General features: G+C 39.9%; 1 protein-coding gene across 5 annotated transcripts in view; it reads left to right on the top strand.

The window, feature by feature from the left end:
• DGKI (diacylglycerol kinase iota) overlaps window positions 1-21978 on the top strand; it is a 199452-nt gene that overhangs the window by 63452 nt on the left and 114022 nt on the right. For all 5 annotated transcript variants that reach the window (XM_058804468.1, XM_058804466.1, XM_058804467.1 and 2 more), the window contains exons 2-3: window positions 12277-12385; window positions 21880-21975. In XM_058804468.1, the coding sequence (XP_058660451.1) occupies window positions 12277-12385; window positions 21880-21975 (205 nt within the window). The remainder of the gene's footprint in view (window positions 1-12276; window positions 12386-21879; window positions 21976-21978) is intronic.

The raw sequence follows: 21978 nt of genomic DNA, 5'->3' as shown, positions 1-21978 counted from the left end.
TGCATAAACAGGTAATATTTTCTTTTTATTCAAATCAGTATTTTGACCCCAGCGACTAAACAATACACCAACACAAGAGTTAAGAGTGTGGCATTACAAATCTCTTGTTTACACTCAAAATATCTTTCAAATTAAAAAAATGTCCAAGTAATATGGCATGTCCTCTCATAAGCTTTATGTCCAGATCTCATCCAGGTCAAGGTCGGCTTTCAGGTCATTCTGTCTGAGGATTTAGCCAACCCTGAAAGAGCACCAGCAATTTACTCTGTCCTTTTCTGAAGCTCTATAGGCACAAGAGAAGCATCACCCAGTATTACTGTAGCCAAAAGGAAATTAGAAGAAAAATAAGTCTCCTTCCTCCCTGCTGTTTACTTCTTATATGGATTTGACAGTGCTTTGTATTGTGGAGGTTATTTTAGCTTGCTTGTATACAACTGATGAGTCAACAGGGAGGAAGCAGAACCACATATGTATAATTTAACAGAATTTAGATGAAAAAAGAAAAGGGCATATTATGAGAAAAATGAACATTTAAATTTAAATTGGTTCCAAAAGAAAAGAAACACAACCCAAACTCCAGCTATACCATTTGTTTAACTAGATCAGCAGAGCTAAAAACCTCCACTTTGATCTCAGCCATGGAGATCACTGCCCTAGTTCATGTACTGCCTGCACTTTTCTGCCTCAATGTCTCCCTGAAAGTTTCCCTATTCCAAGAGTGAGACCTAGGCTGACCCCTGTGACAGCTGTCCCTTGGGGTTGGGAGGGAATGCAATAATCTCTCTCCTGAGTGAGAGTGCCTCGGCCTCTCCCTGCAGCACAATTCAGTGTCTGCTGCACGGTGAAGGGAGAAGGGCCTCACTGTGATTATGGTGAGATCTGTAACAATGCATGACACAGGCAATGTTGTTGTCTTAATCTGATGTGAAACCTGGTGTGATTTCTCCTCCAGGCAGAAATGTTAAGGTTTGCTACAGAAAGTCTGATTAAATAAAAAAAGAAGTTATGTGTAACTGCAAAGTTGATTACCAAGAACAAGCTTCAATCATAAGTATTTTTGGTCGATAATTCATGTTCTATTCAGAGCTAAACAGCTGGATAAACACACCATGCAATGGGTGAGCACAGGCTCATGGGCTGGGCACCAAGGGTTACTGTGAAGGGGTGACATCAGATGGAGACCTGTCGCCAGTGGGGTTCCACAAGGCTCTGTCCTAGGCCCTTCAGCATCTTCATAAATGACTTGGATGCAGGACTGGAAGGGATAGTGAGCAAGTTTGCAGATGATACAAACTGAGAGGAGCTCAGTTTGACCCCTTTGAAGGCAGGAAGCCCCTAGAAGAGAGACCTTGACAAATTAGGGGACTGGGCAATCATCCAGAGGGCCAAATTCACTTCTCCCAGTTCACTTCATGTAAAGTTCAACAAGGGCAAGTGCTGGATTCTGCAACTGGGACAGGATAACCCTGGATGTATGGACAGACTGGGGGTCCTGGTCATGGCAAGCTGAACACAAGCCAGCAGTGCCCTGGCAGCCAGGAGGGCCAGCCCTGCTCTGGGGGCACAGGGACAGCATGGCCAGCCAGGCAAGGGAGGGATTGTCCTGCTCTGCTCTGGGCTGGGGCAGCCTCACCTCCAGTGCTGGGGCAGTTTTGGGTGCCACAATATAAACAAGACATGAAACTATTGGAGAGAGAGTCCAAAGGAGGGCACAGAGATGGTGAAGGGCCCTGAGGGGAGGCCGTGTGAGGAGCGGCTGAGGGCGCTTGGTCTGTTCAGCCTGGAGGAGACTGAGGGGAGGCCTCACTGCAGTCACAGCTCCCTCAGGAGGGACAGGCACTGATCTCTGCTCTGGGACAGCGACAGGAGCCAAGGCAATGGCCTGAAGTTGCATCAGGGGAGATGTAGGTTGAATATTTGTGAAAAGTTCTTCACCCAGAGGCTTCTGGTCATTGGAAGAGGCTCCTCAGGGCAGTGGTCACAGCACCTGGCAGAGTCCAAGAAGCATTTGAACAATGCTCTTGGGTACATGGGGTCATTGTCAGGGTGTCCTGTGCAGGGCCAGGAGCTGGACTTTGTCCTGATGAGTCCCTTCCAACTCAGCATATTCTGTGAGTGGGAATTCATTTTTATAAACACACTGGGTATTCTAAGTTTAACACCTCACATCAGGGCTTGAGTCAGATTCTCTTCCAGTTTTGGAAGTTATTTTTAAGCCGCTTCTTAAGTTTTTTGCTTTCTGTGGACAAAAGAATCTTATCAGGAGATGAGACTTTTTCCTCATTTGTGTTGCCATACAGTTGTTGCTGATGAGGTGAGGGGAAGCTGGTAATTTATTGCATTTTCTACACACATCCTTCATTCCTGGTTTAAGGTTTCTTTTTGGATGAAATTTTATCCCTAAGCTTCTATTCTTTGATCTTAAATCTTGTTAAAAGTAATCAAAACCTTTTGATTTGCATCTGAGCTTTGGATGGGGTCCTTCAGGGATAGGTTTCTACACAGGCTTGCTGTGGGGAGCTGATGTTTTCTGTTTTCATCTGCCATTCACTTACTGCAGTAAGTTTTCTTTCTTCGCCTTCTGCTGAGCTCTTTCAGTTTGCCACAAACAGAGGGAATTGAAAGTGGTGACACACATGTCTTTCCTTGGGATGGTTGCATAAAAATCACACCAGAGGGAAAGGAAGAAAGTTGGGAATGGTGGAGAAGATGAAGGTGCAGGTGCTTGTCTCACCTGGCAGCTGCCAAATCCCAAGGCATTAAGGGCCTCTTGTCCCAGGTGCTATAAACAATATTTTTTAAGCACAGCAGTAGATGCCATCAAACTGTGTAGTCTTTGTGGTGAGGAATGAAAAGAAAAAGACTCTTATTGAATTTTTTTGCATCATTTTCTGAATCACATAGGATGCTGGGGAGGGGAAGTAGGGGAGAAAACTTTTGTCTTATCTCAGTTGCTGGACTTCCTTCCTTAGGGAGAAAATAGAAAATTTACTTGGTTAGTGAATGGTAGTGTTATATTTTTATCTGTCTTTCTCGAGTGTCACACTAATGAAAAGTAAATGTAGGCTTTTTTCTTTCCCTTCTTTTTTTCTCTTTTCTTTTCCCATGAATTATGCAGGCAAAGCCTGAACTCCCTTCCCTGATCTGCTCTCTAGACTCTGTGTTTGTAGTGTCAAAGTCTTACTTTTAAGAAGAGAGGGTATTTCTCCATCCTGTGTGCTTGCAAAATCTTTTGTAATGAAAAAATGGTTGTTTTGGATTGTTTTAAAGCTTGCTTTTATTCTGGGTTTTTCCTTGAGTCTTAGGTATTTATATATCTGGAAGGAAGAAGATTAGATTCTTATATCAATACTTGGTAATAAATTTGTTCTGGCATCTCCTATAATATTTCTTTTTTTCGTAAATCCACTGTCTACAAACTGTGAAATTATTTTTCTTTTGTCTAGTGAGTATGAATCTCCATTAACTTGTCAATTTTTGTTTGCATACTCAGAAATGAAATACTTTCATTTTTAACCCCTATGAGACACTTGCATGCTAAATGAAAGCTTATACTGGGAAAAATGTGGAAATGGACAATCACAATTTTTGGTCTTTCCATTTTCAAGGAAAAGATCCTACACAAGGAAAGAAAAGAACACTTAATGATTCATTGGCATGGAAAGGTTCCAAAAAATCCATATTTGAAACAACTATCTGAAGCTTACAGTGCAAAACTGTAAGGCACACATTGGATTTGTAGAAAAGAAGACAAACATAGTAGTTTCTTATATAGTTTGTGAGGCTATATAGTCCTTGACTCATAATGACATTTCAGCTTGTGTAAATAGCTTATGCCAACAAAGGATCCTGGTCTGATATAGAAATTACCTTAAATTAAGTTATTTTAGAAAGCATGTGCTAGCATCTGAATGGCAAAAAACATTTCCAAGGCTAATGCTTAAATGCTGCTCTAAATTCCTCCCTTCCTCCCTGTCTTGTTTTGTTTTCCTTCTCTTTATCTTCCAGATCAAATGAATATTGATTGATGCCACCAAGAAGTACCCTGAAAAAAAGAGCTTGATTTTTTTTTAAATCTGGTTGGCAGAGTGATAACATAGAATATCTGCATTCTTTTCTTTTATTTTGGAATATTATTTAAAAAAAATCACAATTATAACATAGTCATGTCTATCCAATTTGCTATCACCATGGTTTGTCTATACTTGAACTGCAGATTGCAGGTCCTGCATATCCCATGATTTTTGTCTGGATGAAATGTATGAAAATGATTCCCATTCAGACTTCTTTTGCTTTCTGAAATAGTAAAAAAATGTATCCATCTTCTCTAATGCTGCTGTCCAGTCTGTGATGCAGCTGGAAATCATTTATGCTCACAGTTCCCTAGAGCATTTCTTGTTGTTTGCTTGGAAAGACAGTGATTAAATTTTATCATCTTGGTTACTCGATTGATTCCAGAATCTTTGAAATGTGAGCTTCTAACTCCCTCTGCACATCTCTGCCCTACATAAACTCACTCAAAGGATTTTGGTCCAAAGGTTTAAAGATTTCTGGATCAAAACTTTCAGCTGCCTTTTATTCTGTAGAAGCATCATAAAAAATCATTGGTTGTCAGTTCAACTTTAACTCTTTGGATGAAATGTGAAAATCCTAATTATATGAATTTAAGGAAGATTGTGCAGGGGCATGAATATTGGATGGAAATTACAAAAATAAAAAAGGATTTTGATGATGAAAGAGTGGAGATCTAGCATGGCTTGTCAGAAGGAATAATAAAGAAGCTACAACCAGGCTAGATTTGAAATGGGTCTTTAACTTTGTGAATTCACACATATGATAAGTTTGCCTGAAATAGAGTTGACTGGATATTGTGACCTAAAAGGTCTTTTCCAGATCTAATATATTCACAGCTTTAAAAGCTAAAGGCTAGAAAAAATTTAAACTCTTTTCTGAAACAAATTGATTTTGACTGAAGCAAATATAAATCAAAATAAATCAGTTCAAGAAAGCTCTTGTGTCTTTTTTATCTCCAGCTTTCCTAGGCCCCTCTTTTAGTCTCTTTCTCAGTAAATTAGAGGAATAGAGAATACTCTTCATCTTTATTGCATCACCAACTGTATCACTTTTTACCCTTTCCTCCTCAGGAAACTTAATGCTGGCATTTCTGTTACTATGAGGAGTCCTCCAAGGCCTGTCACTTTTTGTGGCAAGAGGAAGCACCCTATTTGTACATATCTTTTCAGAAATTTTAAACAAAATATTGGGAGAAATCCTCTTGCTCCTAAAATTTCATTGCCTTGTACCGTAAGTCTCCTTCATGTTTTATCCTATTTGCTAAGAAGCCTAGAGAATAAATTAGGAGTAAAGGTAAAAAAACCCTGAAGTGAGCAGGTGAGAAGGAAGAAATGGGTGCTAACCATTGCTCTGATAGGAGCTCAGAGAGAATTTTTCATGACTTTGACTTTTTCTTATAATTATCTTATCAATTATCCACTTCCTGAATCTGAGCCATATTCAGTTTTTACATTGCAGATGAGGATTGTTACAATTTCCAGGGAAATGAGCTTGATCCAGGGCCTGGCCAATGAAGGCATGCAGGAACAAAGTCACCCTGATTTTAGTGCAATAGAGACTCTGAAGTGACTTATAGATCTGAGACAAGATATATTGGTCACCTTGATAGGAGCTGACACAAAACTGTGTGCTTTCTCTGTCTTCTGAGAAGATGAACTCCTGATGGAAGATAAGATTTAAGGGGTTGAATAATTTAGCACAGTTCAGGATTAAATTGAAACCATAAATTGCTTTCCAAAAGGTAAAATTTGGTGCTTAATATATGCCTACTGGTCAAGTGAAGCAGAGAAGAGAAAAAATATATAGTAGAGATCTTTGGCATTTGGACTTGCACTGTTTTGACACTAAATCAAGCTCCAAGAATAACTGCAGGGCAGTGATGATTTGCATGTCTACACTGAAGAAACTGCAGACATATTCATGTCACAACTTGTGAATGCCTCTTGTAACACACAACCTGTTTCATAAATCCATTTTATTCTTTTGGGATAGGAAAAGTAACCTGCCATTCTTGTACCCAGAATTTGAGGGGCAAGAATACCAAAAGGCTTCCTTTTGAAGAATGGGCATGATACAGAAATGCCTGTGAACTGCAGTGTTGATGCAGAAAAGACATAATTGTGTAATAGAGGCATTTCCTCTGTTACCCTGATCCAACTTTCTGCAGTTCTTTTCTGCTCCCTTTGCTTTGCCTCATAATTCCTTTTGTTGGAAGGCTTGTTGGCTCTGTTTGGTCTTGCACCTGCTCAGTACAAGCTGAATAAAGTGTTTATTGATGTGGTAGATCCAAATGTTCCTAGCAGAACTTACCAGGGAGTTGATGCACTGTTACAGCTCTGTGGTTGCTGTTGGAGGCCCTTGGGAAGATTGTGCTAGTGGGAATTATTTTCACTTTCTTCAGGTCAGTCTCTAGTGGACCATGAGCTGCTCCAGCTATAGCAAGGCTGGGCTTGAGGCTGAGAGCAAAACTGCCTAGAGCTGCAGTGTTTCATGGATATGTGCCAGCTTCCATGCACCTTTTTTCAGACAGCTCTGTGTGATGAGGGGTGGAGAGAGATGCAGGAAAGCTTTGTTTGGGGTGTTGATGATGTGGATGTTGACTGGCTGGGAAATTACCCAAATCTTGGCTTTTCTATACACTGGTTCCCTGGGCAGCAGGGAGTGGCAGATGCATAGGAAAGCATTTCATGAGGACTTTTGAAAGGTCTGTTTCTTTTTGTGCTAATTGAATTTTTTGCATCAATGTTGATTGCTGTGAGTGCTTGAGAGTGTCCTAGGCTGAGCTGCTACTTGTGCAGATAAACCTGGGGAAAATGGAAAGGTTAATGTAAGAGACTTAGGACCACAAAAGGGGCAATAACTAATCACTAAGGTTTGATTTTTGCTATGTATTCTGGTGGAATTCAAATAAGAAACTGCTGAGAGAGCTTTATAAATCCTCTGTTAAGTGAGCTCTGCTCCTAAAGGAGTGGGCACAGGGAAACTGATGGGGCGACCCAGCGGCAAGTTTTAATCAGAGAAACTCTAAAGCTGCTGCTAAGATGCAGAATTAGTAAATGCACTGCTGAATGTGATGTGCTGGAGGAGAGCCAGCACAGCTTTCTCCATACTAGCACCTGTGAATCTTGTAGAGGTTGCTGTGACAGAGGCATGAGGCCTGTGGCCTGGGGTGGTCTGACCAAGGGGAGCCCTTGTGGGCTTCCAGAAAGCTTTGATGGGGTAAAAGAAACAGCTTTTGGTACAGAACCAGGGGTGGAAGGCCTCATGTAAACAACCGTTTAAGTGTATCAAGCAATAAGGTGATGCTCAGGGTTTACCTAGGTGTTTACTGGTGAGGACCACTGGCAACCTGTGATGGGAGCAGTGCTGCTCACTGGAAGCAAAATGAAAGGGAGTAAAGATTGGTTTGCACAATTAGAGTGGGCATGGGCTGATTGCAGAAATTTTCAGAAGGCTCTCATGATGCTGAATGACTCTGAGGCAGATTGCAGTCGAAATGTGAGATTGGTGAAGGCAAAATAATGCACACGCAGGATTAAAAAGCTATCAAGTTTGGACCTCCTATTATCAATTAACACTCAGGAAAGAGACCTTTGGATAATTAAAGAGAACAATGCAGAAAGTGTGATGACTCCACCACTTGGGTGCAGCCAGATGTTGAATTCTTTTTCTAGTTCTGGCAATTGTACATCAAAAACTCCCATAACTGAGCTACAGATTGATAAAGATAGAACAGATTCAGGATCAGCAGAAGTCTAAGTAGTCTAGGGTGCTTCCACTTGGGGTTGTGGTGATTTAAGGGGTATATCAACAGATTCATAAAATCACAGAAGGTGTAGAGAGGCAAGTGATTACTTGCTGTTACTTACAATAGGATACAGAAATTGAATTATCAGACAGGATTTTAAAAACAGACAGAAGGAAGTACTTTACATTGCCCATAATTAAATTGCAGAGCTTATTACATAGACTGCTGTGGAGACCAAGACTATAAATGAATTCAGGGAAGGACCAACACATTCCTAGAGTAAAAAGCCATTACAGGCTATTAAGTGCAAAGGTCTGGAAGCAGCCTCCAGCTCAGGAAGTCCTTAAACTACTGATTACTGGAAACTATGACTGGAGTATATCAGGGGAAGGATCACCCAATTTGTGCCAGTGCTTCTCTGAACACCTGCTACTGGCTGCTGTCAGGAATGGGTTGGTGCACCAGACAGATTATTTAATTTGGCTGAAGTTGGCTCCTTTCACAGCAAAAGCAAAAAATCTGGGAATCAATGTTGCAGTGAAATAATCACTGCCCAGTAGTCAGCTAAAAATGAGGAAAATACGTGCCCAGAAGGCAAGCTGGGAACAATGGGTTTCAGGATCCTGGTGCAGTCAGCAGAGATGCATGGGGAAAACTTAAATAATGCCACAGATTAGCCAGTACATTTTGTTTATAACATTTATAAGCACCAATTTCAGGAGTGAAAGCCACCTCCAAATAAACACAGGAACATATAATTTGTTCATACAGCATACAGGTGCTGTCTGGCCTTGTACAGGGCTTTTAAAGCTATAGTTGGCAAAGCTGAAGGCTGGCAGGTGTACAGTTTACCCACATTGAATATTCAAAGAAATTCAGAGCTATTGTAACTTAAACATCGTTATAGAAATGATTGTCCCTCTCTCTGTAAATATCTAGGTAAAAACATCTTTCCTGGCAGGTGTCCTAGCCATAGGATCTGTGGGAACCAGTCTCTCTGCATTGTTATGTTCTTTCAACTTTGCAGCTGAGAGACTACCCCAATGGTAATGCTCATGTACAAAGAAGGATGATAACCCCAGCCTTGGAGGGGCAGCAACTCCAACACCAATGACAACTAAATTGACAGTCAAAGCTGTCAATTAATCACATGCAACAGTAACTTACTCTTTCTATTCCAAATAGTTTTTTTGCTAGCACTTAAGTAAGTTGCATACTATTGACTAATTGTTGTGCTCTCTGAAGGTTCAGGTAAAATTGTTCAGCCTGAGGAACTCATTGGAGGATATTTATATGCCTTCAGTGGGAGAAAACGCTCAATAAAGCCAGAGGCTGGGGTATAAGCTCAAATCTCCCCTGATCAAATATGTATCCTTTGATCTAATAAGTAGGTTGAGTCTCGCTTGACTTTCCAGCAAAATGCAAATGTAATGCTTTCAAAAAATAAAAAAAAGTCAGTGTACTTGAATGTCTGATTGCTTTTGGTTTTCAAGACAGTTAAAGAATTTCCTCAGTGGTATCAACTATGGAATTAGTATCAGATGTTTTTGTTAGTTGTGTATTTAGTGACATAGGCATTTATGTGTACCCATGCCTGCTCTCAATGGTGGTGTATTAGCTAAGTCAATAATAAGATCTACTTCAAATAACTGATTTCTGGATGTGAAAATGTAGTTATCCAAGTACAGCTCATTATTTATTATGAAATATTTCCTAGCTGTTGGTTACTACATCAGCAACTGGTTTGCCCATTTTAGCAAAGTTGTGCTCTTCATAGTCTGAAGAATGCAATATATGAGGAGGCCACAGATTCACTTTTTCTGTCTGTCTCTTATCAGGGAAGAGTGATTACTTCTATGGGAAAGGCTGACTGTCAAGCCTGTGTTTTCATTCATGCACTCAGCCCAGTGGAGATGAAATTTCTGGGAAAGATAACTAAAAGCCAATTGTGTTACCTTGGCTTTGGAAAAGTGCCAGGTGGTGTAATTTGTCAGAGTAATATGAGATATGTTCACCTGGATACTCAGCATCTGCTCTGCTATCAGATTCATGCTACCTTCCCTTTCCCCCTTTTTCCTGTCTCTTGTCTGTCTACATTTATTAGAAGGCCATGTGTTTGCTCTTTAGCTTGCCCTCCTTTTTTCATGGAAAGGCTTCTGCAGTGCATACAGTGTGCTTTGACACTTTGTCTCTCTTCGCTCTGAGAGAAAATTCTGACAAAATACTGCAAAAGTAGACATTTTTTAGCTTGTTCCTGTGCTTAAGGGTCACTTCTAGCTGGCTCATGCAAGTGTGCAGTCCCTGAGATCATTTTAAGACTTACGTTAAAACAGATCGGGAAAAAAAAAGGTGTTATTGTCATGCCTGTGTTTTGTGTATGTATACTTTCCAGACAAACCATAAATCCAGCTTGGCACACAGAGGAAGGGCAGGCTGTTGGCACAAAACTGTGCCAGGTCTCCCCCAAAAAGGCTCATCAGCCTCAACTTCCTCTTCAAGAAATGTGGGCCAAGTGTCAGGTTCTTCTGTGGGAGGCTTGCACATCTCTAATTCTGACTTGAAATAGTATCTGAGGCTCGGTGCTGAGATGTCTGCAAGCACTCATTACGCATATTTACCTTCCCCTGTTGTGAGGACAGGCCTAAGTAGGTTTGCTTTACCCCTGTCAGTGATGCAGAGTGGAAGAAGTGATACTGCCCTGTTTCCACCCAAATAAACGAAGATGTTATGAACCACAAATAGACACAAGAATGTTCTCCTGTGTTTAGGAAGCCTGAATAACTACATTGATACTGAAAACAGCATTGAAAGAAGCTACCAAATATTGGGAAGTTTTCTTGAAAAATATATTTTAAAAATATTTCTTTAGTTTCTTGTAGCTTATTTCTCTAAGGCTTTAATCCAGTTATTGAGATGTGTAGCTTATGTTGTGCTTATATATATTTGCCATAAAATCTTTCTTGCTAAATTGTTCCCTCCTGATATATTGCCAGATGGTAAAAGTATTCTTCTTGGGCTCCTTCCCCTTTTTATCAAATGCAAAATATCTTGGAAAAAAAAGAACTTTAATGTCAAAGTCTTGCCCACATTTAGTAGAAAGAGGATATTGGATGATCAGAGACTGATGTTAGTGTTCTGAGTTGTTCATGCAGCTCACAAGAGAAGGGGTTTAAGAGATTCTGCTTTGGTTTCCTTGATTTTTCCAGCCATGCACTGTGAACAGCGAGGCTTCCAAGCTTCTTTACTGCAGATATATATTGCACTGTATATTTTCAGGACAATGAAAAGATTTATTTAGCATATGGCTGACCTGGATTGTCTCCACTGGCTCAATTGACCTTTATTGCCTTGGGACAGTGGTAAGATTAGGAGATGCTATAAACAGCTGCAGCGCTGTGGGAGCGGTATCACAAAAATGCACTTTACACAAACAGCCTGTCATCTCACTTTGTGGGGGATGTGTGTGTTTGGCTTACAAAGGGAGATCTCTCTCTGAGATGATATTTTTCCTCTTCTGAATCACTGCAGCTGAAGCTGTGAGATTATTTTGGCCACTACCATCAGGTTCTAATACCTACAATGCAATAGTGTTGGGGAGCTGTAGGAAATTGACTGTTCAGGTGCAGCTGAGCTTTGTATTGGCAGCATTCTGTGCTTCCACCTGATGAAGGCTCACTGGTGGAGGCAGCTCTGTCAGGGCTGGGTGTCTGAAGGGAGACAGGCAGGGGGGATGTCCCCTCAGCACTGTGGAGCCAGCTTCAGGAGTGTTTCTGGCCACCACCTGTCCCTTCTGAGGAAGGTTACATCTATGCCTCAAGAGCTGTAAAAATCACTTTGGACCAGAAAGAAAGGACTGAAATAGAAATATAAGTGGGTAGAAGCTGTAATTCCTTGAGGGGTTGTGATATGATCGAAGAAGGTAGCAGTTTATAACTTCCTTTCTGGTGGTGTTCCCATGTCTTGTTTTCTGTAGTTGGATGCTGAATGGATGACTTTTTCCAGCCTATAAGCTGAGTAAAAGCAAAAAGGGTTTGATTCTTTGTATGAACTCATATTTTGTCTCTCCTATGAATGATATTTGGAATTATGCATAAATTGATTTGACAGATCTAGTTGGTGTGTAAGGAATAGGTGAAACACATGAGGACTCCACTAATGCTGGCAAACATAACCACAGATAGTCCACTGGATTTGATATTTCAGCTTAGTGCCAGCTGAGTAATTGATCTCCATTAAACAGTAATTTCCAGTGATCAGGTTGCTTTATTCTTTTTCTAAACTGCTTTAGCAGGAGATGGCATTCAAGCACCATTTCACTGAAGCTGAAATGAAATGCGTTGCTGCCTCTTCTGATTTCTGGAGGAGGCTGGGGAGGATGTTGGGTAGTTATGTTGGATAGATATATTTGTTATAGATACACTCAATTTATTTGTCTTTTTCTTTTCAATTTGCAGGAAAGCAATCTCCAGGTCAGGCCTCCAGCACTTGGCTCCTGTGCATACCCTCAACATTCCAGTCACCAATGGACCTGTGAAGGAACCAAGAGCAGCCTTAGAGTGGACTGTAGGTGTTTGGTTTGTTGGCAGTTAATTTGAGCAGAGTCTCTAGTTGTTGCTCTCTCCATCCTTAAATCAAAATAAGACATCCTGTTGCTATCAGAATTAGTGCTAGTTATTAGGAATATGCTTTTATTATGAGCTGAAGCATGAGGCAGAGACAGGAAAACTTGTGGGGACTTGAGCAAAAAAGGACAGATTTTCCAGCTTGGAAGCCGGTTACATTCTCCCACCCTCTTCTTGACAAAAGTTGATCTAATTTTTGCACAGCAGGGTTTTGTGCCTCTGTTTGATGGGCCAAAATTTAAGGCTGAAGACACACATCAGGTTGTCTGCATCTGCAGAGTAGGTAATTGGAATCTTTGGTTACAGCTCTTTGTAGGTATGATGAGATTTCTTCTGGGGCCAAGCTAGTGTGTAGACATGGAGACAATGTTTCCACCCCTCTTCTGTTTCTGGGCTGAGTCACTCTAGGGCTGGCCAAAAGTTAAAGAAGATTGTTAAAGGCATCGTCCAAATCTCTTTTAAACTGGCAAGCATGGGGTATCAACCCCCTCTCTAGGGAGACTGTTCCAGGGTTTGGCCACCCTCTCTGTGTTTGCTAGTGCAAGTCTGTACCTCCCCTGACCCATCCCCACACACCTTCCATGTGGTTATGCACTGGTAAGAGCTAAAAAGATGAGCATAAGCCAGCAGGTCACAAAATGTCTCAATTAAAGCAAAACATAGTGAAGACTTTAAACTGTTGGTAAAGAGGTTGATACATTGCATTATCAAGGCACCAGCCACCCAAGCAGCTTTTAGTTGAAGATAACTTCTGTTCTGATGAATATGGCTTATGTTTATCTTTGTTCCCTATATCAAAACAGAATTGATTTCTAGATTGCCTGCTGTTCTTGAACTCCAGGAATTGCACTCAGAGTTTAAAGGGATGAAATTTTGCAGGCTGAGTTGCAGGAAGCTGGATTATATTCACTATGAGGGTCTGCAGTTTGAAAGCTTACATAGAATCCTCTTGGAAGTGCTTTGGAGAATACCTTGTTCCTTCATTCCAGCAAACCCAGGTGCTGATTCAGCAAGGCAGTAAAAATGCCTGTTGTGAATCATCACTGCTGTTCAGTAGAAATCTGAAAGATCACTCGCATAAGTGAAGGGTTAAGCACATCATCTAAATTAAACACCTTTGAAAACTGTACTTAGAAAAAAAAAAACAATCCCTGCCAAAAATCCCTCTCTGAACCCCAAGTCCAACAAGCACAGCTTGCCCTTCCTCAGCCAATTGTCTGCTACTCCTTTACCACGGTGATCCATGATTCCATGGTAATTACTCCTTTTACCTCATGTGATCCCTATACATAAATACAACAGGAGCTGCTATAAGTTGGTGAACATTGATTAAATATTTTGGGTTTTAATTGTGTGTGGTTTTTTTGTAGTTTACTTCCATGGTTATGGTTTAGATTTTTGGTCAGTTCAATTTCTTAGCTGTTTGCAGCCTCCCAGCTGTTATTGCTGCTTTACTTCACACTTTGATTGGAGAAGGGAGGCTACTCTGTGTCATGTGGGGAGAGGGACATGATAGCGAGTGGGAGACATCTGTGGTTGGGAGGAGACTGAACTAACCACCTGTAGTAACTGGTAAAAGGGAAAAAGATATTTCTCAAATCTGAGGTATGATGGAAGTAAGGTTGGGACATGTGGGGAGGTTGAAGTGGACCAAAGGTTTTGAATATATAGTGAATTTCAACAAGAAAAAACCCTAAGTTTTAAATTAAGTTCAGAGGTATATTTGGTAGAGTAAAAAGATATTTCAGTTGATGTGTCAGAGCCAGACAAGAAGTTTTTGTATTTAATCACTGGAAGGCAGCGTTGATCAGTGTGTGTTGTATCCTCATATAGGTCATCCTCCTTTTCAGTATTTCTGTGGATGATCCTCCAAGGACACATGATGGGTGATCTTTCCAAAGTCTCAGTGACATGAGCATAAATTGTCTCTTGACTTAAAAGGGAGGAAATATTTTCTACTACAGTCTTCACAGTAATAACTGGAAAGAATTCCCTGACCATTGTCTCCATTTTTGAGAACTCCTTTCAGGTGATTTGCCATTATCAGCTGGACCTGTGAACAGGGCACTGAGTCAAATAGTGGGTTTCCATTCTCTGCTCTGTCACTCTACCTCGTGAGCGAGCTCAGAGGATTTGTTTTTCCTCTCAGTACATCAGCCTCTCTAGGTGTAAAACAGAGGTGATGATTCTTATGTCCCCTAAGACTTTTTGCACTAAACTCCTCAGAATTCTTTACTATTGTTGTTGCCACTGTCTCTGTTCCCTGAGGTTTCTTTTCCCTAAAATACTTTAAAATGTCCAGTTTCATCACATTTCTTACACTTAGTTCAAGTTAACTTGTAGCTTTGCTGTATAATTTAAGGTTCTCTTTTCACACCAGGGCCATACAGAATACAGTGTGTGGAGTAGGTGTTATAATCAGAAGGGAGTGCCTGGGAATGTCTTACCAACAAGGAATTGACCTAAATGGCTGCCCCTGGGATATGTTTATGCCTATCCCTTTCTCCCACACACCTTCATTTCAGACATCACTCCCAAGTGTTAAATAATAAAGCAGGTAATTCTAGCCCAGATTCTCAAGTGAGTACACACTGAGCCACCTCATACAATGCCTGTGTACCTTTGAGGATCCAGGTCTTTGTGTATTTTTCTGTTGCCCTTTTCTACCAAGGATTATAACCATAAGCTTGTATACAAAGTCTTCCTGTAATTTTCTTTTAACTACTGCCTTCTAGCTCTTGCTTTCTATGGGGCCAACAAAACTATTGACAGCCACTAGAATAGTGGAGCATTGAACATTCCCAAATCTTTCTTTTTTCATAGTGCATTTTTTCTTGACTGATCTATGCTTTGTGCTCTGTGAATGCACAATTGGAGTCCTCTAGGTAGAAGTTGAATGTTTTCAGAGGAGAAATATTACCATTTATACCATAAATTATGTGCATAAAAGACAAAGCCAGAGATCTTTTAGGTCTTAACAAGAACAGAATACTGTGTGTCATAGTAGAAGTTGAAAAAATGGCATTTGGCAATATGTGGAAGAAGGCTTAGGTCAGGAAGATTGTACAAGGCACTACCTGATTCCTCATGGATGGAGTAAGGAAAGCCAGATCTCATCTAGTGTAAAATCTTAGAGGAACATGAAAGGTAGCAGGAATGGTTTCTGTAGGCAAATCAACAGTGATAGGGAGAGCAGGAAAAATGTTAGGCTGCTGCTGAATAGGGCAGAGAACATGGTGACAAAGGACATGGAAAACCTGAATTGCTCAGTCCCTTTTTTATTTTCACCTCCATTTTTGCTGGTAAGAGCTGCCTTCAGCAGTCCCAGGTCACTGATAGCAGGATCTGAAAAAAGGAAAACCTAATTTTTTGGTGGGTGATCAGGTTAGGGAATACTTAGACTGAACACACAGAAGTCAGTGGGACCTGATGGGTTGCACATAAAGGTGCTGAGGGAGCTGGCTGACATCACTGCTAGGACAGTCTGGTGTCTTTGAATGGTCATGATGGTCAGAGAATGTTCCTGAGGACTGCAACGAAGCAAATGTCCATTCTGCCTTCAAGAGGGATTAGGAGTATCCAGGGAATGCCTGGCTAATCAGTCTTACCCTGATTTCTGTGAAGGTTATGGAGCAAATCCTTCTGGAAGTAATTTCCAAAAATATTAAGAATAAGAAATGACTGAGAGTATTCAGCATTGATTTATGGAGGGGAGATTGTGCCTGACCAGCCTAACAGGTTAAATGACTGGCTTGGTAGATGAGGGGAGACTATTGTGTTGACTTTCGCAAGGCTTTTGACACCACCTTCCATAACATCCTTGTAGATAAACTGATTGGGGTATTGACAAGACAAATAGACATGAAGTGACCTATATCAGTGAGGTATTTAAAATTAGTGAATGTGACTTTCAAAGGAGTCTGTTGCATTATATTCTGTGCCTTTTTGGCACTAATCAGTAGTTCTGTCTGTTTACTTTGATGGACAGTAAGTGTTAGGAACTGCCTAATGATGTTAATGATATACTAAAGCTTGGATAATTTGTGTATGTGTTAATACAGTAGCACATGTTTTACATATGATGAAACATTTCCCTCATTCTAGATAAATTTATTTCTTTTCCCCATTAATGGTTTGGCTTCTGCATCATAACTTCCTAAAAGCTATGCTAACTTTTACACTGAAGGGTATGGACTTCTCTTCCATTAGAGGGTCTTCAAGGCTAAGTTTTGTAATTGGGAATTAAGCATTCAGTTGAAAAGAGATGTTTATATTTATATGCTCTCATGACAGAAGGAGAATCCCAGGGTAATCCATTAGTCACATAAAAAGATGAAGAGGTGATAGGAATTCTAGTTCAAATTAGGCAGTGATGAGTGGAAGCCCCATGCATATTTAAAAATTGCTGAATTTTTGTGTGCAGTTGACACTTGAAGTGCTGTGTTCTGGATCAGTAGTTCCACTTTGCTGCTTCTTTTTCATGAAGGTTTGAGATTTTTATATTCTTTCCAGAGAGCTCTAAAGAGAAAAGAGGTCTCAGGATCGTAGCCATATCTTTGTATTTTTCCAGTGGTGTAGAGGCTGCAGTGATTTTTGCAGAAGGTGCCCATCTAGAAAACATGTATTCTTTTTCTTTTTGCTGCAGTGCAACTGCTATCAGCCAAAGCAGTGGTTCATGAGGACATAGGGAATCATCATCTCTGTTGATAGCATCTGAACATTGCTGCTCTATAAAAACAAATGTTTTCATTTTATTTCTGTATACAGGTGATCTCTTAGCTGGAGCTTAGGGGAATCTCAAAAGGCAATTGATGCATAGATGTTGGAAAGCATGGTGGGGGAAAGGAGAAACATATCCCTATGCTGTTTTATTTTGCTCTATGTCCACTTGCAATAATTAAGGAATAGGTGACCTCTATGTGAAAAATATTCCTAAATTAAAATGTGCTAATATAGAGTTAAAATTGAGAATATATATCAACAGAAAAATAATTGAGGTACTGTTCCTGTTTGCAACACGAGTATTGCAAACTCTGAAATTTCAGAGTTAAGGGTGAAACATAATCCAAACATAACAGTAAGATCTTTGGGAAAGAGACATCCAAACAAATTTTTTCCTACTCAGTAGTAATTTCATAAAGAAAAGGGCCAAAATTAATAATTTTTGGTTACAAATATATTTAATTAAGTTTGGATTGATGACCACTGATTTTACACTAATCATAAGTATCGCCCAAATGCATATTTGCTAGGATATTCTTCTCTCTTGCTGGAGTGTTAACAAAGGGAAATTTTTCTTACTGATTTATTTTAGAGATTTTTCTCAAATAATTTTTTGCAGAATGTCAGTCATAGCAGGAGTGGAGGAGAGTTCCAATCCTCCTGTTACAATTGGAGTTACAGCCCTTTTGAGCTAGAAGATTGGGCTGACTGGTTTATTTGTTTGGCTGAATAAGTACAGCTGCTTGATGTGGCAAATTAAAACAGCCAGGTTTATCTTCATTGCTTTTGAAACCATGCTGACTGCAGTCTGAAGAACAGTGAGGTGTGGAGATAGTGGTGGGTGTTAGTAAAATGGTAGCTCTTGCTCTGTCATTTACTATGCTGGAAAGCTTGAAGAAATCCAGTTCAATCAGTGAAATGTGCACAAGTCACGAACACATGCATGCAATTACATGGCTCCCAAACTCCTGATCCTTGAATTCTTATTTCTCTTCCACTTCAGGGGGGATTGTGTGTGGTATTTGTTTTGTATGCAAGGAATGTTCGCTATACTGAAATTATTTTTGTTTGCTATTGAGGTGGTAATGGATATGGAGCAATCAGGTGGGAGGTCTCCACCTGTGAGATGGAGAGATATTGAGATGGTGTGTTCCCTGTGAGCCAGGCTGCCAGGAAAGCACTGCTGCCTCCACTTCACTGAGCAGGGGCTCTTTTTCTTCCCAGGACACTTGTGAAGGCTGGGAAGCTAGAGAGGAGAGAGAGTTCAGAGTTTTCTTTATTAGGCCACAGTCATTGCTGTTTTATTCACAATGATGGACAGTATCCATTTTCCACATAGCAAGTCAGAGCAAAACCTGTCAGCCCAAAAATATGATTTGACGGGTCAGCTGAGATGGCACCAAAATCATCAGTTCCACTGAAGCCATCTTTAACCCACCACTCTTTGTGTCAGATCCAAAGTTATGTGGTCACAGGGTGAGTCATTTTGTCTAGCTGATTTGGTTAATAAGATATTGTATTTGCTGGGTCCCCCATGGCAGGAAGGAATGATGGATCTGACTCCATGTTCTCAGAAGGCTAATTTATTATTTTATAATACTATATTATATTAAAGAATACTAAACTAAACTATACTAAAGAATACATAAAGGATACTTTCAGAAGGCTAAAGAGATAATGAAAACTCATGACTCTCTCCAGAGTCCTGACGCAGCTTGGTCCCAGTTGGCCAATGAGTGAAAACAACTCACACCAGAAACCAATGAAAAAATCACCTGTGGGTAAACAATGTCCAAACCCATTCCAAAGGAGCAAAACACAGGAGAAGCAAATCAGATAATTACTTTTTTCCTTTTTCTCTGAGGCTTGTCAGTTTCCCAGGAGAAAAATCCTGGGCAAAGGGATTTTTCCAGAAAATGTGAATGCCACAATAACATATCTATTTATTTTCCAGTAGCTGAACTGATTTTATGTGTAGCTTTACAGCCACAGAGTCAACATGAGGAAAATGACAAGAGCATGAGACTGGTGTCTGTGTCTTCAGGGACAGAAAGAGAGCAGCTGCTTCTTTAAAAGCCATTAAATACTAAAGCCAACATAAAGACATCAAGTACAAAATAAACCAAACTAGCGAACTTTTTATGGAAAAAGAAAAGGCTGTGTCAAAATATACAGGTGGTAGAACGTTTACTGTGGTTAATCTTTGCATTAAACAGGATATCATCCTAGAGGTGATAGGAGCTTGTTCCAGGGACCTCTGTCAGCTTTTGTGTTGGTAGGTGGGCGTGAGTGCCCTTTTGTCCAGCATGCTGTGGAATATTGCCTGTAAATTTTAGAGTAGAAAATACTGTCTTGTTGGAGTCAAAATTCTTAAAACAAATGTATTGATTTTTTTTTTCAAAGTTTTCTGTCAGAAGTGAATAAAAAATTGGCTTACAAAAGGTCACAGCACTTCCTTTGACTATATCATGATTTTCATAAGTGGCAAGAGAATATCTTACACAAATTTACAGAGCCTTGTAAAATTTAAAACAGTGAAGTTAAAATAATTCCCTTTGATCTTATTGAGAAGAATTAACTGAGAAGGAAAGATTTTTGAGGGAGGGCATTTCATCTTGCTCAGTCTCAGCTTTTTGCTCTGATTCAGGATGAAAGATTTTCCAAAAGTCCATTTGCTGGAATTGAGATGGAGAGTTTTCACACGCAGTGCTGTGAAATTTTCTGTGGCTGCAGGTGTCTGGAGGTGTGCCACTCATACCAGATCAGGTTATTTACATTTTTATTGCCTAGTCGTATTAGAGCTCTATAATAACATGAACTTGAAGGTCGTCCTTGTAGACTACTAACTAATTTTATTTACATGGTGATGTAAAGTTAGACAAGTAAATCTCTGATATAATCTGGAACAATAGAGAACAAACAGTCTAAATCAGGTTATGGAAATAGGCCACTTTATCTTTAGAAATCCTGATGGCAAATTATGTGGACCTGGTCCAAATTAAGGGGCAGTTAATCTATTTTTTAATATGATTTTTTTATTCCTTGTTAAAAATTCTGTCCCAGAGCTGTGTGCTTTCCTATTTAGCTTTCAGAGTTGGTCTTTGCTAAGAAATTTTTTATATCCTCTGTGATTTACCTCTGGGTTATAATGTTGAGTTGACACTGTTTTGTCAGCAGAGAATCTGTTCAGGTCAAGCACTTTTTGGTGAGCTTGTATTCTGCTACTGAAGACAAAACAACTGCAATATAAGGACACACATGGGGGATGGAGTTTACAATCTGAATAATGTACCCCTTAAGAAAGGCTTGAAAAATTTCTTAAGCTAGTGCAAGTTCTTAGAAATTATTTTGCATTATAAAAATGTTGAAAATCCTTACCCAAACTATTGTGCTCTGGGAATTAGAGCATTTCTGATAAAGACCTGCAGACAGTTAAATCTGTCACCAAAAACAACCAGTGTTGGTCTTGTCCTCTAGTTTTATTGGAAGTGAACACCATGGTTGGGGTAGCCCCACCATGTGCACTCCTGCCTAGTCCTGGCTGTTGTGGATGCGCTCCAGAAGGAAAAGGATTTTGTTACTTCTGCTTTCCTGCATTACCTAAGAAATCAACATATCAAGAGAAGCTATCTCATTTTATCACTTTGAAACTGACAGTGGTATTTTAAATAAATTATTTTCTCCAAGATGGCTATTTCGGAGCATCCTGCTGTCGGACGCCATCTGTTTGGTGAGCATCATCATTTCTGACTTCTGCAGTGTGGGAAGCAAATGTCAGACTGTCAAAGCATTTTCTATCATGCTCTAATTCTGGCTGAACAGGATTCCTATTTATTCACTTTGCTTAAGTAGCGTACAGTTGACTTTCAGGCTTTTTAGTCACATCAGGATTACAAGCAAGTGGAACCCACAGTCTGCCTACAATCAAATCTCTCCAGAACAAGAATTTGCATAGAAACAAGGTACAAATTTGGTCAAATGAGACTGTCAAGACAAAGTTAGATGTTAGCCTATGATATTAGATGTTGATCAGTCCTAGCTGTCAGTGTGCCAGGTAGATTCTTTCTTTCAGAGCATTCTCAGATTAATGTGTTATTCTTTCAGGTATAATGTTCAAATCTAGTCTCTCTTGGTAGTGTAATGATTTATTGAGATATTCACAAATAGAGTGTTGACCCAGCTATTTAAAAAAAAAAGCATTTTCCCTAGTCTAATTTGTCCTATCATCCTAAAGGTATAGTCAGTATGTTGTTTTTTACTCCTGTGCCTAGTTCTCAAATTTTTTTGTTTCTCCCATTGAATGTTCATTAGTGGTGTTTTTTTTAAAATCTCTCTCGATTTTCTGTTTCTTTAAAATTCTGTGCACATTACATGATTATGAAACCTGAATTCCCAGTTAAGCTATGCAGCATGTGGGAAGAACATCAGCAAAGTTTAACTGAAGTGTGTTCAGATTGGTGACACATCATTGTATTGTCAGCATCTTTTAAGCTGGGATGGTCAGCCAGTGTAATGCTATTGTATGCTATGGCTTTGTGTTGTAGGAAACCAAAGAAATACCTGGTGGTGTGGTAGTTGGGTTTTGTTTGGCCTCTTTTCTTAGTTTATTTTAGTTTTCTAAATTTGTTGAACATCAAATCATCAAATTTTTTCCCTGTATGCTCATATAGCTGAATTTAACAAAATAGATTAATAACTATTTCTTTTTCCCAGGAAAATGCTGTGAATGGAGAGCATCTGTGGCTAGAGACAAATGTTTCTGGGGACCTCTGCTACCTGGGGGAGGAGAGCTGCCAAGTCAAATTCTCAGTG

The sequence above is a fragment of the Ammospiza caudacuta genome, chromosome 5 (genome assembly GCF_027887145.1).
Source record: "Ammospiza caudacuta isolate bAmmCau1 chromosome 5, bAmmCau1.pri, whole genome shotgun sequence".
Classification (NCBI taxonomy): domain Eukaryota; kingdom Metazoa; phylum Chordata; class Aves; order Passeriformes; family Passerellidae; genus Ammospiza; species Ammospiza caudacuta.
The sequence above is the reverse complement of the archived record's forward strand: the minus strand, read 5'-3'. Positions and strand labels throughout refer to the sequence as shown.